The following is a 16448-nucleotide window of genomic DNA, read 5'->3' as shown; positions in this document are numbered from 1 at the left end:
TGGTGGGTCCCGTCAGGACGACGGTAGGGGGAATAAATTAAGATATCCATCATCTGCTGTCAGCATTGCTCTCTGTGGTAAGGCCTACAGAGAAATCACTATGTGTACATATATGTAAATACCTATGTATATGCAATTGTGGGTGAATGTGTGTATATGAACTTGTGTGGCTGTGCGTGTACATGTGTGTAAATATGTGCATGCACATTCAAGCTCTACCCCGATGGCCTTGTTAGATGATCCCTCGAGAATATTCTGTCTAAGTACTCCTGTAATGTTCTCTCTTGCCAAAAAGACAACTCCACTCTTACCCACTGCACTGTCACACCTTTGTGTGTGCATGCAGTCATATGCCTTAATGTTCAAATGTATGCATATGTGTATGGGTATATCAATACATCTGATAATGTTTAGGGATGACCCATAATCTGTGACTGGTGGCAAGTGGTGGTCCTCTGGATATCACTGATCTCAACACTATGGCCGGTGAAGGGATATCAGTGTCTACATCAACCTTGTATAACACAAAACTGACTAAACATCCTTCTGGTCCTGGCATACCCAGATATCCTTGCAAACCAATCTCACCAGGTAAGCCCTAGAATGGAGGGAGAGGAAATAATTAAAGTTTAATGTCATTCGAATCTAAGAGACAGAGATGATGTCTATTCTGTGCTAAGGCAGCACAGAAGGGAGTTTCATTTGTGTTAATGTCTCATGAATAACACAAGTTCACACCCAAACTTCAGAAGAGGACATCTGAATGTCGTAGGTTAAGCTGAATTCTATAGCAGTCCGGTGGTGTAATGGCATCAGCACTTGATTTCGAGGTGAATGGTCCCAGTTTTGAATCTGGCCAGCTCCTTGCACACTTTCCATCCGTGCTGCGTTGAACATTGAGCTAGCAACGCAGCCTCGTAAAAAAAAACAGCCAAATGCAACTGGAACAGCAAAAAAATGCCGCCCGATATGCCACAAGGCGTGAAAAGGAACAACAACAATAAGCTGGATTCTGGAACTAGTAGTAGTAATGGGATCACTCGAAACCAGTACGATGTTCTCCAAAGGGGTTGTCTATTGGTGGGTCCTCAACTGGCTTCTACAGCCAATCCGGGATTGACATATTCTGGGGCAGTGTGGGAAATAGTAATTGGTGGGAGTAATGGTCGGGTCTTTTGGTCGTTCAGTCTCTTCCTTTACAACTGCTCTTTGTTCCCTGTTCCTCATGTAGCAGTGTGTGGTGCTTAACAGCACTAGTTATTGAAAAGCACAGTAGGTGGCACCAAAAGACAACACAAAATTGTTAGTTTCTAAGCGGGTGTACATAATCAACATTTTTAGTATTAGAGTTCATAGCTCCAGAGAGTAATTGACCTGTAGCACTTTGTTGAGACATTAGTTAGTTTTGTACGCAGTCAAGGCAAAAGTGAAATGCAAATTGAACTTTGTGAGGGCAACTTTTCGTTCCTCGTTTCTTCATAACTTCCAGAGCTGATTGTAACATTTTTAATTCTGTCCCAACTTAAAAAAAGCAGTTGCCTCTCAAAGTCCAACCCTACGTCCCAGTAGTGAGAGGTGGAAGGGGGTAAGGCCTGCCAACAGGGCTCTGGTGAAGCTGTACACCCTGTACAGTGATTGCAAAACCATTAATGAACTTCAACCATACCATCGACCACAGAGGACGATGGAAACAGGAGGTCATCAATGGCCTAGGCGCCACTGGGAGCTAGGGGCCCAAGTAGGTAAATAAGTAAGTCAAAAAAAGCAGTTAACTGGCAATTAAACCAGTTTGTTTGCAATCCAGATATTTGTTAATAACAACCAACATCTAAATGGCATGTTTAATGGAATAAATCCTCAGAGATGAAGATGGTGCTGGCAAGACACAGCGATGTTTTTCAGGCAGCAAACAAAACTACTAACAATTCTATTAAATATATTTCTTTGGGACTATGATCACTGCAATCTGCATTCTGTAATTTCCCACTGGGAGGTGTGCTTTTGAACCATCTGTACCACCTGCCATTTTTGTGGTACCCTGAAGGATTCGGTGGCCATTGCTGGAGCGGGCCTGGGGCTGGACCGAAATTCTGGGTTGAGGCTGGGCCCGAGAGCAGGTAACGAGCTGATGCTTAGCCACTTTAAGTGCCGAGCCAGATTAAAAAGATTAAGGCATCGAGGCTGAGGGTGAAGGACGGGCTGGTATTCAGCTCACTACTCTGTGAGGCTTTACTCGCCTCAGTGCTGAACTGGCTCCTTGACTGTGGCCTGCAGCCATCGGGCTCCTGGGCCGGCTGCTGCACAGAACTGGCTACGTGGCTGTGGATTTGCAGTTCATGTTCTGTGGGTTGTTGTTTCTGTTTTGATTACTTGCATGACTTCTTCTTTCTTTATTGCTCATTGTTGAGTGGGGCTTTTCATGTTTCTTTGTTTTGTGGCTGCCTGCAAGATGAATCTCAAGGTTGTATATGGTGTACATACTTTGATAATAAAGGTACTTTGAACTTTGAACTACCGGTAAATATCCCAAGGCATTTTACAAGATCATATTCAAACACACCAAGCACATAAGAATGCAGAAGGACAAATGTCTAATTATATGATTAAAGTACTTGGTTTTAAGCAAGAGGGAGAGGTAGAGAAGCTGAGAGGGTCAGGGAGGGAATTGCAGTGGTTGGGGCTCAGGATGGTGTACATTCCAAGAGGGGAGTGATTAGGGTTATGCAAGATGTCTTCAAACTAGTGCAATGGCACCTCGAGCATCTGGCAGTGCAGCACTCCATCAGTACAGCCCTGGAGTGTCTGCCTAAGTTGCGCGTTAGGTTTTGTGCCATCTTTCAAATATCTGGGGAGCATTCTCTCTGAGGATAGCAGCATTGACAACCAGATCCAGAGCCACATTAAACAGGCATCAGCTGCCTTTGGGAGACTTCGGCGTAGAATCTTCCAGAACAGGAGCCTTTGTCCCTCTACAAAGGTCGCTGTATACCAAGCGGTCTGTGTCACCACCCTCCTTTATAGCTGTGAAGCTTGGGTAACCTACAGCTATCTCATCAAGTCCTTGGAGCGCTTCCACATAAGCTGCCTTCAGCGCATCCTGGGAAATACTTTGCGTGAGCGAGTGCCTCACACTGAAATACTTGTAAAGACCAACTGCAGAAGTATTGAGGCCATGATCACCCAGCGACAGTTGAAGTGGCTGGGACACGTGATAAGGATGCCCCCATGTCGGCTACCCCACAGAGTGTTATACGGCCAGCTACATCATGGTCGACAATCTTCAAAGGAATTCATGGCTGGACCCTAAAATTTCACTGAAGATTATATGTCCATGTGCTGAGCTTAGAACCCCAGTGAGTTCCTGATGGAAGGTTACTCAACTGGTAACATTCTAGATCAGGGGCTCTCAACCTTTTTTATGCCATGGACCCCTACCATTTACCAAGGGTCCATGGAGCCCAGGTTGGGAACCCCTGTTCTAGATCATAAGTCAGAAGTCATGGGGTCAAGCCATACCTCAATCCCTCCCCATACTGGACAAGAAGAGAATCAGGGCGATGATGAACTACACCTTTTCTGTTCTTTGGTTCCAGTTAATGATAAGGAAAGCTGCTATGCAAGAAAGGGGGCGTTTTCTGAACATACTATCCTTGAATATCTGCTTGGTAGCCAAAACAGACTAACTGTCCATTTATATTATTGCTCTTTGTGGGTTCAGTCTGTGCACCAATGTATGTTTATTTTGCCTTCTAAACAGCGAATACCCTCCAGAATGAATTCTATTGTGCGTGACACACCCAAATTGCTGGAGGATCTCAGCAGGCCAGGCAGCATCTGTGGAAAAGAGTAAACAGTCGACACTTCGGGCCGAGACCCTTCATTACTGAAGAAGGAATACAGCGACAGAAAAAAAGCCCTTGAAGCCTGCTCTAACTGTGAGATTCTGCATGATCATACACTTGATCATACATGATCATACCTGTATCTCCTCATACACTTGATTTGCAAACACTCTGCAGGATTAGTTTTAAAGTTAACAATTGACCCAATATCAGTGGGAGAGCATTCCAAATATCAACCATCATCTGTATGTAAAGGTGGATCAGAATTTCATAAAGCTATATGAATGCAGAGTGTCAAGCCAAGTCTCGCCACGTTCTATCACTCACCAGTGGGCCTGGACTTCCAGGTATACCAGGACTTCCAGTGACTTCAGGAAGTTCTTCATTCTGGAAAAATAAGTAAATGGTACTTATTGCATGTGGAAGTTTAATTAACATCCTCACTTTCCCTGTCGTCACCCCCAGCAAAGCAAATGTCACACCCCAGAACCTCAACTTCAGAACTTCCGTCCTACTCTCGGATCATAAGGTGTGGCAGGCATATCTTAAAATTTACTTTTCAGAAATAACTTAATTGTTTTTTTATATATAAACTGAGAGTCCTCAAGAAACTTGCAGAAATATTGTGGAGAAATAATTTGCTCAAAGCTGTAAGCAATGCAGTTTGACAAATTCATCAATTTGCCATTGAATCATTTCAAGCATTAGTATCATTGTATCATTAGTTACAGTTGGAGCAAAATTTGCATTTCATTTTATTGAACAGTTTTTGGCATCACACTACAGTATTTATGTCTGCTGCACTACACCAATGACTGAAACTTTGCACTGATTAGGGTTTGAATTTGTATGTTCTACCCCGACTGCATGGGTTTCTTCCGAGTGCGCCGGTTTCCTCCCACATTCCAAAGAGTATTTCCCATTCCCCAGTTTACCACAATGGCAGTGTAAACTTAACAACATGTTGAAACTAATTCCGCAACTCATAAAAAAATGTTACCATATTAATGGAAATGTGGAAGAAACTCACTGCAGTTCCAAACCAGCTGCTTGTTTTCTTAGACCCTGCTGGTCCAGGTGGGCCTGCTGGTCCAGGTGGGCCTACTAGTCCAGGTGGGCCTATTGGTCCAGGTGGGCCTGCTGGTCCATGTGGGCCTGCTGGTCCAGGTGGGCCTGCTGGTCCATGTGGTCCAGGTAGACCAGGAACTCCAGGTCGACCAGGTAGTCCCATAGAACCAGGTTGGCCTGGCTGGCCAATTTCTCCAGACAGTCCAGGTGGGCCTGAAGGTCCAGGATCACCCTACCATTAAAGGAAATAATAGTGAAAATCAAAAAAAGCACAGCACCATGCATGCCAGTACTTCTGCAGCATATTTTTAGTGACCTAAGTTCAGTCCTTACCTCCAGTGGACTTTACATGTTTTCCCTGGAACCGTGTAGGTTTCTCCAGAGTGCTCCAGTTTCCTCCCACATTCCAAGGACATGCTGGTTAGCAGATTAATTGGGCACCTCTGGGCATAAATAAGTGGCAGGAGAGTCAGAGGGGAATCACTGAGCGTGTGAGAGAGAGCAGGTCAGAGGGAAGCAGGGATGGGATTGTCTGGAGCACTCTAAAAACTGGCATAGATTTAATGGACTGATGGCCTCTTTCTAAACTAAGGAAACACGAGTTGTTGGAAACCCAACACAAGAGCAGAAATACATAGTAGGTCAGTCAGCATCCATGGGAAGAGAAATTGGGTTAACCTTTCAGGCTGGTGACCCTTTAGAATCAGGAAAGAGAGAAAACAGGTTGATTTTAAGTTAGAAAGGGATTTGGTAAGGGATGGATTGGAGAAAGGGGATACCTCTAACTGGTGAAGTTAGGGTTGCCATAGGGATAATCTGTTTTTGTGGATTTCTACAGATGTACCATTCTGTCTGGTACAGAGGGTCCACTGCTCAGGATCAGACAAAGGGTTGTAAACTCAGTCAGCTCCATCATGGGCACTCGCCTTCCCACCTGCGAGGGCATCTTCAACAGGCTTTGCCTCAAAAAGGCGGCATCCATCGTTTAGGACCCCTATCACCCAGGGCATGTCCTCTTCTTACTACTACCATCAAGGAGGAAGCACGGGAGCGTAAAGACACACACTCAACTTTTTAGGAACAGCTTCTTCTCCTCTGACATCAGATTTCTGAATGGACAATGAACCAACAAATAGACACTATCACACTATTTTTGCACTACTTATTTAATTTATATACTGGGGGGGGGTGAGAAAACATGCAATTCATGTGAAGAGTTGTAATGCTCTAGAATTCACTGCTTGTAAAAGTAATGAAAACAAGATCTGTCAGAGCTTTCGAGAATGAATTGGGAAAGCTCTTAAGGAACGGGGGAATGGGCTGACAGGACTGTACTACTGGAAGCCAGCAAACTATTACTGGGCTGAATGGCCTCTGTCCATGTCATAACAATTTTGAGTCTACCTGTTGATCTTCCACTCTGACAAGACAACATTGCTGATCAGATTCTCATCTCTGAAGCTTTCTGTTCCCTGGTCTTTATGTCTTTTTTTTTTACCAATTCCTGAGTTTTGTGAAGACTTCTTCAGCTCACTATGGTTTCCAAGACTGGTCAAGTCAACCTGTATCAATCAGCCAGACAAAGTGAGCCTTCCATAAGTGATAAGGAATTATTGCAATCAGAGCAGACCCTTTAGAACTCTGGTTACACATAAGTGTACAGAATTGTTTTATTATAGACCAATATTAATGTAAATTAGAAGGAAGTAAAACCTCAAAAAGCCTCAAATTAAAATTTGGCCAAGATTTGGACCATGCCATAGATGTTTTACTAAGTGCAAGGTACAGGCTCAACTGACTGTTTTTCCAGATCCATTGTTGCAAAATTCTGTCATAATCCCAAAATCATGCATTCTTTTCCATACCTTTGGCCCTGGAGGTCCAGGCATCTCAGGACAGTTGCACGGAGCAATTTCACCCTGGAAAGCATTTAGAATTGGATTGGATTATACCTTTTTACTTGTAATCCATAAAAATAAAAGCATCAGGATTCAACAGCAGTGCACACCGTTTGATGAACCAATCAGCTAACTGCAGTGGACTTCACTTCCATACAAGGAGGGACATTATCTTCGTGAAACAATGTTTAGTGCAGCCAGCCATGATACTCCTCGGACAAGCTGGGCTGAAAGTCATGTAGACTACTCTCAGCAAGGCAATGGTTGTGGCACTGGAGTAGGACAGGGTGTTTTCAACCGGTGAGCTGACTTCTGATGGTAGATCAGTATTACCTTCAATATGCTATTATGGAGAAGCTAGAATACGGCTCCCTTCTTCATGCATCTGAATGTGAATTGGGTTCTCCAAATGTAGCGTCTGATTAATTTTTCTGCACTGGCAAGGTACGTTATTTTTTATCCATCCACTGGGACATGGGGAATAACGTCTGCAGTCAACTGCCAAAGGCAGGAAAGATTGCAGAAAGTGACCATGTGAAGAAAGAGATAATCTGGTGGGGGATCGGGTCTCGACTGACATGTCAAAGCTGATGGCTCACGGAGGCCCTGCCACTGTCGGCCATTCTAAACAATTCTCCATTTCCTTTCACCTTGTCTCCTTTCAACACAGCCGCCATGTCTCCCTTCTCCGATGCAGTTTTGATAATTTCTTCTGTATCTATGAAAAAAAAGTTCTCAGTCAAAAATTTCACTCATGTACCTTGTCTGGATGCATTCCTTGCTCAACTCAGCTTGCTCTCAAAGTCAAGGTAAATTTATTATCAAAGTACATATATGTCACCATATACTACCCTGAGATTCATTATCCTGCAGGAAAATAAATAAATACAATAGAATTTATGAAAAATTATACATAAACAAAGACTGACAAATAACCAATGTGCAAAGGAAGATAAAAAATAAATAATACTGAGAACATGATTTGTAGAGCTCTTGAAAGTGAGTCTGTAGGTTGTGGAATCAGTTCAGTGTTGAGGTGAGTGAAGTTATCCACACCGGTCCAGGACCCTGACAGTTGTAGGGTGATAACTGTTCCTGAACCTGATGGTGTGGGACCTAAGGATCCTGTACCCCCTGCCAGTAGCATGAAGAGAGCATGGCCTGGGTGGTGTGGGTCCTTGATGATGATGTTGTTTTCCTGTGTCAGCGCTCTGTGTAAATGTGCTCAATGGTGGGGAGGGCTTTGCCTGTGATGGAGTGGGCTGTCTCCACTGAACGGTATCAGATCGATTCTGTGATCATGTGGCCAGTTGATTGCACAATGAATTGATGGGGCCTCCTATGCGCAGGAGGCAGTATCCTTTAGCGCCAGCTTTTGAGTGCACATGTTTTTAATCTCAGCAGAGCAGGTTCATCGCTCCCGCACTGTGAGCAGCATATACCGTGGTTAACATGGCTCAGTAAAACCGTTTAATCCTACTACTCTGCTATTGTTTTTGCTTCCCACATGCATAATAGTTGGCGATAAGGATCAAAAGGAGAATGGTCACTCTACCCTAAGCACCTAATCCATTTTGGGCCACAGCTATGGCAAAACCGACCCCTGGAACTTGGACGGCATGGAGGAAACCTTCCTGGATTACAGAGAACTCCTGCCAATTTTAACAGAGAAGCTGGAGGAAGCAATGAAACTCAAGCTGCTCTGCATACACTTGGGAGAACTCGGGCAGAAATACTTTGATGCTCTGCCTACAGAACGAATCTGTACTGACAGACCCACATGAGGCTTTGGACAACGTTTCGGGGATGCAGGACAATGTCTTTATGGCACACATCAGGCTCTCACAGCTGCAACAGACCCCTTAGGAGAATGTAGATGATTTCATCACAAGGTTGACACTAGTGATTGCAAGTACAAAGATAGTCCCCCAGACCAATTCGAAGAAGTGATGCAAACTTTGATTGCTGGATGCCACAATGGGAGGACACAGGAGACATCCTGTATCCTATGGTGCCTCCTATCCAGAGAGCACGATTTGTCCTGGGACAAAGCATGCTCTACAACTCACCACCGGGAGGCAGTCAAGACAGGACTTACACAGAGTCAGACCCTTGCTGAAAACATCAATGATACAGATCACAGCCCACTATCAACATCACGTCAGCCTCCACAGTGATGCCATCGCTGCGGTGATAGTCGATTACCTGGGCTTAAAAATTGACAAAACAGACCTCCATCTGCAGGAACACAAATCAAAGTCCCCAAAACATGACACAGTTACTCTCATTCCAAAGATTAGTCACCTATTACAACCAGTTCCTGAATCAATCAGCTACAGTGTAAAAGCCCCAATACCAATTACTCCACAAGGACCAACAGGGATATGGCCAGGAATTGAGCAGAAGGCATTTGAACAGGTAAAAACCAACCTGAGATCTTCGTCTGTGCGGTTGCATTATGATCCAGGAGAACCTGTAGCAATGAAATGCAATGCCTCACCATATTGGGTCGGGGCTGTACTCCTACGTCGAATGCCTTGCAGAACTGAAATATCTATTGCTTTTGCTCAAGCTGAGATTAATTAATTATTTGAAGCTTGACTGGCATTAAACACTTCCATTTATACCTATTTGGGCATCCATTCAAAAATCCATACGGATCATAAGCCTCTGCTAGTCTTAATAGGGGAGGCACGAGGTGTCCAACAGATGTCATCACCCAGAATGTAACAATGGGCTAATATCTGGCTAATCTGGCTAATATTCTATAATGAAGTCTACCCCTGGGAAAGGAAACTCCGGTGGCAGAGACATTAAGCAGATTACCAATAGCTGAGGATACCACATCTGCACACCACCATTCAAAGTTGTCCAGTTGTCCACTTGTTACAAAGCCTAGAGACCCATCACAAGTCACTTCATCAGGCAGTGGGCCACCTGAGATCCACTCCTGTCACAGGCCAGACCTCAACCCAAATTTCAACTATTCACATGAGGATCAAAAGGAGATGAACTGATGGTGCTATACCTCCCCAACTACGGGATAGCTGTACCTACCCCCCTAAATTGGCCTTCACAATTTAAGGAGTTTGTCAAGAAGAATGGTATTAGGCACATGACAAGAGCTCCATATCACATTGCATCAAATGGCCTGGTGGAGCGAACTGTGAAACAAGACCTTTCCAAACAAACACAAAGTGACTTGTTGATGAAATTAAGCTGTTTCCGTTTCCATTATCAGGTTATCCCAAAGTTGCATGCTCATCGCCCACCAAATAGATGTTCAAATGCGCTTTACACACTAGATTAGATCTCCTACAGCTGGCCAACCAGGCTGCAAAAGCTCGGTGCCAGAGACAAAGTCTACACGCGAATATCATAGGAAGAAAACTGGCTACCAGCTGTTGTCCAGCATTGTCCGGCAAAGAGCGGAACTTGAGCTGACAGTTGTCAGGCAACGTTTGGATCATATACACCAACGAAATGATGGGGGAGACAGGGAAGCTACAGAAGCAAACTGTTGACGAAGCCAGCGTCCCAGCAGATGAACCACGAGAATGCGCTGGCCAGTTGACTCCTATCGAGCAGGATTGACATTTCATCATTTTTCTCAGTTTACCTCTCTTATTCCCTTCCCCTGTTATCCCAAGCTATAAGGGGGAGGAATGAACAAAATTGGATTGATTGTGAGAATATGGCGAGTGCGCATGCGGCCAATTGATCGCGCGGTGAATCGACTGGACCTCCTACTAGAGGGAGGCACTCTCTTTTTGTGCGGGCTTTCAAGTGCGTTTTTTTTGTCTCGACGGGCCAAGTTTGTCACTCCCTCCCCGTAAGTTGTCCTTGGCTAACGTGACTCAGTAAACCGTTTAATCCTTCTGCTCCTTTATCGTTCTTGCTCCGCGCATACATAACATCCACCACTTTCTGTCATCGACACTTACTCTCATTTCCTTCTCGAGTTTTATTGAATACATCTTAGAATGTTTTATAGTTATTCTAGACTAGATCTGGGTTATTGGCAAGACTGTTATTTGTTGTCTAACCTGCACTGCCTGGAGACAGTACTGTGGTGAATGAAGTCTGTTCAATGTGACCATGGCAGCTTGATTTAATTGACTGACTTCTTGGCCTATTTCACACAGCAGCTGAGAGTCGGCCATGTTGGCACGAGGCTGGAGTCACAATTTGGCTAAGCTGAGGGCAGCAGGGCATTAGTTGGGACATTTATGGAATCCAACCAGAGCTTGGCTGTCCCTGATCAGACCAGGGCCTGACTGAACCCAACTATGCGGTTGGGATTGAATCAACCTTCAATTTTTTTACCGGAGTGGATACCCTAACTTTGTGAGCTAACAGCTTTAGGGAGGAAGTTCTAGAGACACTAGAGAGCCTAAGGTAAGAGATGAATAATCAAAACTGGGGATGTGCAGAGAACCCGAATCAGGAGAGTACAACCTTGGTGGGATGCCGGACTGATAGAGGTCTCACAGATAAGGGGTGGTGAGAAGAGCAAGAAAATGTAAAACTGAAACTTTGGTTAACCAGGAGCCAATAGAGATCAATAAGACAAGGGAATGGTGAATGAGATTTGGAGCAAGTCCAGGACACAGGGAATGCTTAGGCGACTTCAGATGCATGGACAACAGAGCAAGGATGACTAATCTTGAGGCACAGCTGAGATTTCAACAGCACGTGAGAGAAATCCTAAGAGGTGAATCCAGGCCTAGTGCTTTCTGTCAAAGCAGAGCTTTACAATGAGGCAGATCTTCAGCTTGTTCAACACACCAGCACATCTCAAAGAAAATATGTTGGCCTATTGAATGCCACAGTATTGACTGAGGTTAGCGGCAATGTGTAGGACATACATCAAATGCCCATAGGAGCTGGGCAACACATTGGGACAACTGGCAGAGCTGGTGTCTCGAAGTGCCAGGAATTTGGGTTCAACCCTGGCCTCCAGTGCTGACAGTGGGGAGTCTGCACACTCCTTCTGTTACCGCATGGGTTTCTTCTGAGCATTCCACTTTCCTTCCACACCTCAAAGGCTTGCAAGTTAACAGATTAATTTACCACTGCTCCTAGTCAGTGGGTGAATTTTAAGCTGTGTGAGGCCCAAAGTGAAATGTCCGTAGATAGACCCAACCTATCATCTGTCACTTAGAGATTTTATACTCCCCATCACCTTGACAGTAAGCTGCTTTGGGTTAAAAGGCCACTATTTTGTCAGCGTTCGTAAATTAATTCTCTCCAGCCAACAAAATTGCTGTTTGTGGCCTCTAGAGGTCTTTTCTGCGGAGGTTTTGAATATCATGAAGATCCTGAGCTCACCTTCTGTGGGAAGGATTGCAATGGCGTCATCACCCGAACCCACTATGAAATTGTCATCTGATGTCACTTCTGATGATCGGAAGTTAGTCTGTGAAAATATGCAAGCAGAGACTTCAACAAACAGCTGAGGAGTTGATACTCGCAAAGTAGCTTCACTTGCAACACAACTTCCTCCTGACTCCCCGTTCACCCTCAAAGCTTTAGGAAAGTAGATTTCCTTCGTTTGCACTAAATACATGATGTAAATATGACTGCGCGTTGAACTTGGCTTTTGAAGTTCAGCTCAATGCCCACACAACTTCTCCTCCCCATTGACCTAAGCTGTCGAGACTTGGGTCTCTCTTGTCAGATCAAGATGGCCATTTGTTATGGAGACCACAAGAGACTGCAGGTGCTGGAATCCGGAGCAAAATAAAACCAAACTGCCGAAGGAGTGTGATAGGTCAGGCTCCTTTTGTGGAGGGTAATGAATGTTTCATGTTAAGACCCTTTATCTGGACTGAAATAATAGAGGCAGGGGGGTGGCCAGTATGAAGAGGTGAAGGGAAGGAGTGGAGCAAGAGATAGGTGGATCCAGGTGAGGAAGGACGCGATTGGCAGATGAAGAGTGGAACTAGCGACAGAGGCTGGATGAAGCAACTCTACGGGGCTTCCCTGCTTGCACATCATACTCAAGCCTCCGGAGTGACTATGACCTCTGACAGCGAGGCGAGTGTTGAATTAAGCCTTGGCATTTACTAAATCAATACATTGTTTGTCAAAGTGTTAATTTTATACCATATCACACATTAGAAGATTACATTGGGCAATACTAAACTCCAATTCAACAGATGTTTAGCTGTGTTTGCTCCCTTTCTGAAATAAGGTATTGGCATACCAGTAAATATCTTCAGAATGTCAATGAAAATGCCTTTGGAAATATGAAGATTAGTAATTCCAGTAGAGATCTGCAAACTGTGGCAGGAACTCCACAAAGTGAAATACTTCTGAGATAGGGTGTGAATTGTGTTTATTGAATAATGGCTGAATTTTGCCTGGACTCTTTCATGCTATCTGAGTCCGAAAGTGTTTCTAATCTTTTCATTTTGAAAACAAACAATTTTGAGTGAGGTTTTGCAGTAAGATTTTGTAATCAGTTTACAAATGGGCAATTTAGTACTGGGAGTGTAAAACTAATTGATTAAATCTCACAATTGGGAATAAGTGAGGGAGAAAGGAAGTTGTTGCAGGAGGCTGGGTGGTCATGTTAACCTTTGCCACAGTTTTTTTTTGACAATTAGGTTTACTGTGCACATTAGTAACCTAGAGTACACAGGTATAATTTCAAAGGTTGGAATGCGATCAACTGATAAACTGATACTTTATCAAAGTTTGACTCAAGGGAGCAAAATGCTGTCCAGAAGTTTAAAAATGCAAAAACAGTATATGCCAAGTATTCATGAAAAAATACTCGGTTACTGCATTCAGTATTTAAATGGGTAAATGCATTCCACCTCTGCAACTATGTTGTACAGACATCATGTTTGAAGCTCAAAGGCTTGCTGATGTTAACCCTTGGCACAGGTAACAGGAGGACCCTAGAATTAGCCATGAAAAATAAAGGTAAACTTTGGGCAGCTGTCCTCACTGCTCATTGGACTACAGTGGTATCCTGTTATCAGGTGAAAGATAGAAAAGGTTTGCAGCAATTACCAGTGACCTTACAATCCTGCTGATCAAATAGGGCACTGGCTTTTACATAATGCCCAGAAATCTATCTGCAGATTAGTATCAATAAACAAGCTGTAGATTTGGCCCTCCATGCTTTCCACTTCACTTCCCAAATTTATTTCCAATGGGATCCAGAAAAACAACTATGGGAAGTGGAGTACATTGAGAGGGTAACACAACTTTCATGCTACTTATCAGAGGTAATATTTCCTGGTGGGTACAAAGCACATGGATGATATTGGAAGAGTTTGTACCAAAGTTTTGATTCAAGTCAAACCTGAGTTGGGTCATAGGTTAAGGGTAAAAGGTGAAGTATTTAAGGGGAACCTGAGGGGGGAGTTCTTCACCTTCTTCACTCAGAGGGTGGTGCGAGTGTGGAATGAGCTGACAACGGACGTTGTGGATGCAAGTTCGATTGCAACTTTTAAGAGGAATCTGGATAAGTAGAAGGATGGGAGGAGTATGAAGGGCTATGGTCAAATGCAGGTTGATGGGTCTAGGTAGAATAACAGTTCAGAATAGACTAGGTGGGACAAGAGGCCTGTTTCTGTCTCTATGACTCTAAGTAACCATCTTCACTACATCAGTGGAGAATTTGGTAGAGCTTGGAACTTTATAAGAAAAGAATAACATCAAGATATTAAATCCAAATCAATTAATCTACTGTATAATAATAACAGAAAATGCGAGAAACTCTCAGGAGGTCAGGCAGCATCCGTGTGTGGGGATGGAAATGGAGTTATCATTTCAGGTCAGGGATCCTTCTTCACCACAGGGAATGAGAAGTAATAAAGATAATTACGTCGTAGAGAAGGTGGCAGGAGGGATGGGTAGAACACAAAAAAAGGAGTAGGATATATATTATATACCTCAGTTATGTCTTAACTTTCTCTGCTCCAAAGAGAAAAGACCTAACTTCACTGGTTTCTCCTCATAACTGAACTGCTCCATCTCAACCAGCATTCTGATGAACCTCTTCTGCACCCTCTCCAGGACAATCACATCCTTCCTAAACATTGTGACTAGAACTGTAGCCAGATGTAAATGAGTGAATGGGGGCAACACACCACTGAGATTTGACCAAGGTTTTATAAAGTTGGAGCATAACCACCCTTCTGAATTTGTCAGGCTTTGCTCAGACCGGATTTGGAATATTGTGAGGCACTTTGGGCCCCTTATCTAAGAAAGGACGTGCTGGTGTTGGAGAGGGTCCAGAGGACGTTCATGAGAATGATCCTGGGAATGAAAGTGTTAACGCATGAGGAATGGTTGATGGCTCAAGGCCTGTACTCACTGGAGTTTAGAAGAATTAGTGGGAATCTCATTGAAACCTATCGAATATTGAAAAGAATATTTCAGGTGTTTCCTGTAGTGGAGGACCAGATGACTCAGCCTCAGAAAAAAGGATGTCCCTTTAGAACGGAGAGGAGGAGAGATTTCTTTAGCCAGAGGGTGGTGAATCTATGAGGTTCGTGGATGTCAAGTCATTGGGTATATTTAAAGCAGAAGTTGAGAGGTTCTTGATTAGTAAGGGTGTCAAAGGTTATGGGGAGAAGACAGTAGAATGGGGTTGAGGGGGACAATAAATCAGCCATGATGGAATGGGTGAGCAGACTCGATGGGCTGAATGGCCTAATTCTGTTCCTATGTTTTTTGGGCTTCTGGTCTAATTTAATGCCCAACTAACAAAGGCTGGTTTCCAACAGTACATGATTTCCTAATGACGTTGCCACTTTCAAGGATCCATGGACTTGTACTCTGATATCCCCCTGCTCCTCAGTACCCCCTGAAACCGTGCTGTTTGTGGTATATGCTCTAGCCTCATTAATGCTTCCAAAATGCATCATGTTTGTCTGGTTGAGATCAGTATCTTAACTAGAGATTTAAAGCTGTTGTGCAGATACAACTAAAGCAATACACATGGCTTCATGGGACATCTTAGCAAATTTGCATCAGAGCCCTCTGCTCTGTTTGACCTGGAGAGAGATTCTCCCCACCTGCAGTGTTAGTGAAAGGAAAGTAACATCCTTAACTTCAAACAAACCTGTAAAACCATTCATAAAATGAGAAAATACTGGAAGTACTCAGCAGATCAGTCTGCAAGTGTCTCCGCCCGAAATGTCGGCTCTTTATTCCTCTCCATAGATGCTGCCTGACCTGCTGAGTTCCTCCAGCATCTTGTGTGTGTCCTTCTGGATTTCCAGCATCTGCAGAGTCTCTTGTGTTCAAGAGAAACTTCTCACAGTTTCTCATGCATTTCCCATTTCCGTTATAGATTTCCAGCATCTATAGCTTTTCTTTGATTTTCACATTCGAAGAGTAAATTAGCTTGTCATGGTGGGGAGAAAATTAACAGTGATACATTCACAGAGACCAGAGGAACTCCTCCTAGCACACAGTATATTACAACATGTTAATGTATGTGACCCAGAACCTAGGAACTATATGCAGAGATGCACTGTTAATCTCACTTTTGCAACAGACCTCAGCTTTATGAGAAAGCGATGCAATATTCCATGGCTTGTGTGAAGTTGAATTGATGAACATAACAGCTATTAGCATTCCAGGTGCAAAATCAGGTTATAAAACAATGAAAATG

General features: G+C 43.8%; 1 protein-coding gene across 3 annotated transcripts in view; it reads right to left on the bottom strand.

Moving 5' to 3' along the window:
- Positions 1 to 16448, bottom strand: part of LOC140741340 (uncharacterized) — a 99987-nt gene that overhangs the window by 46117 nt on the left and 37422 nt on the right. For 2 of the 3 annotated variants that reach the window (XM_073071456.1, XM_073071454.1), the window contains 5 exons: positions 12140 to 12227; positions 7459 to 7526; positions 6776 to 6829; positions 4873 to 5142; positions 4170 to 4229 (listed from right to left, as the gene is read on the bottom strand). In XM_073071456.1, coding sequence (XP_072927557.1) covers positions 4170 to 4229; positions 4873 to 5142; positions 6776 to 6829; positions 7459 to 7526; positions 12140 to 12227 — 540 coding nt within the window. The remainder of the gene's footprint in view (positions 1 to 4169; positions 4230 to 4872; positions 5143 to 6775; positions 6830 to 7458; positions 7527 to 12139; positions 12228 to 16448) is intronic. The other variant, XM_073071455.1, reaches the window with a different exon arrangement.

The sequence above is a fragment of the Hemitrygon akajei genome, chromosome 18, assembly GCF_048418815.1.
Source record: "Hemitrygon akajei chromosome 18, sHemAka1.3, whole genome shotgun sequence".
Lineage (NCBI taxonomy): Eukaryota > Metazoa > Chordata > Chondrichthyes > Myliobatiformes > Dasyatidae > Hemitrygon > Hemitrygon akajei.
This window is presented reverse-complemented; position numbering and strand designations above follow the sequence as displayed.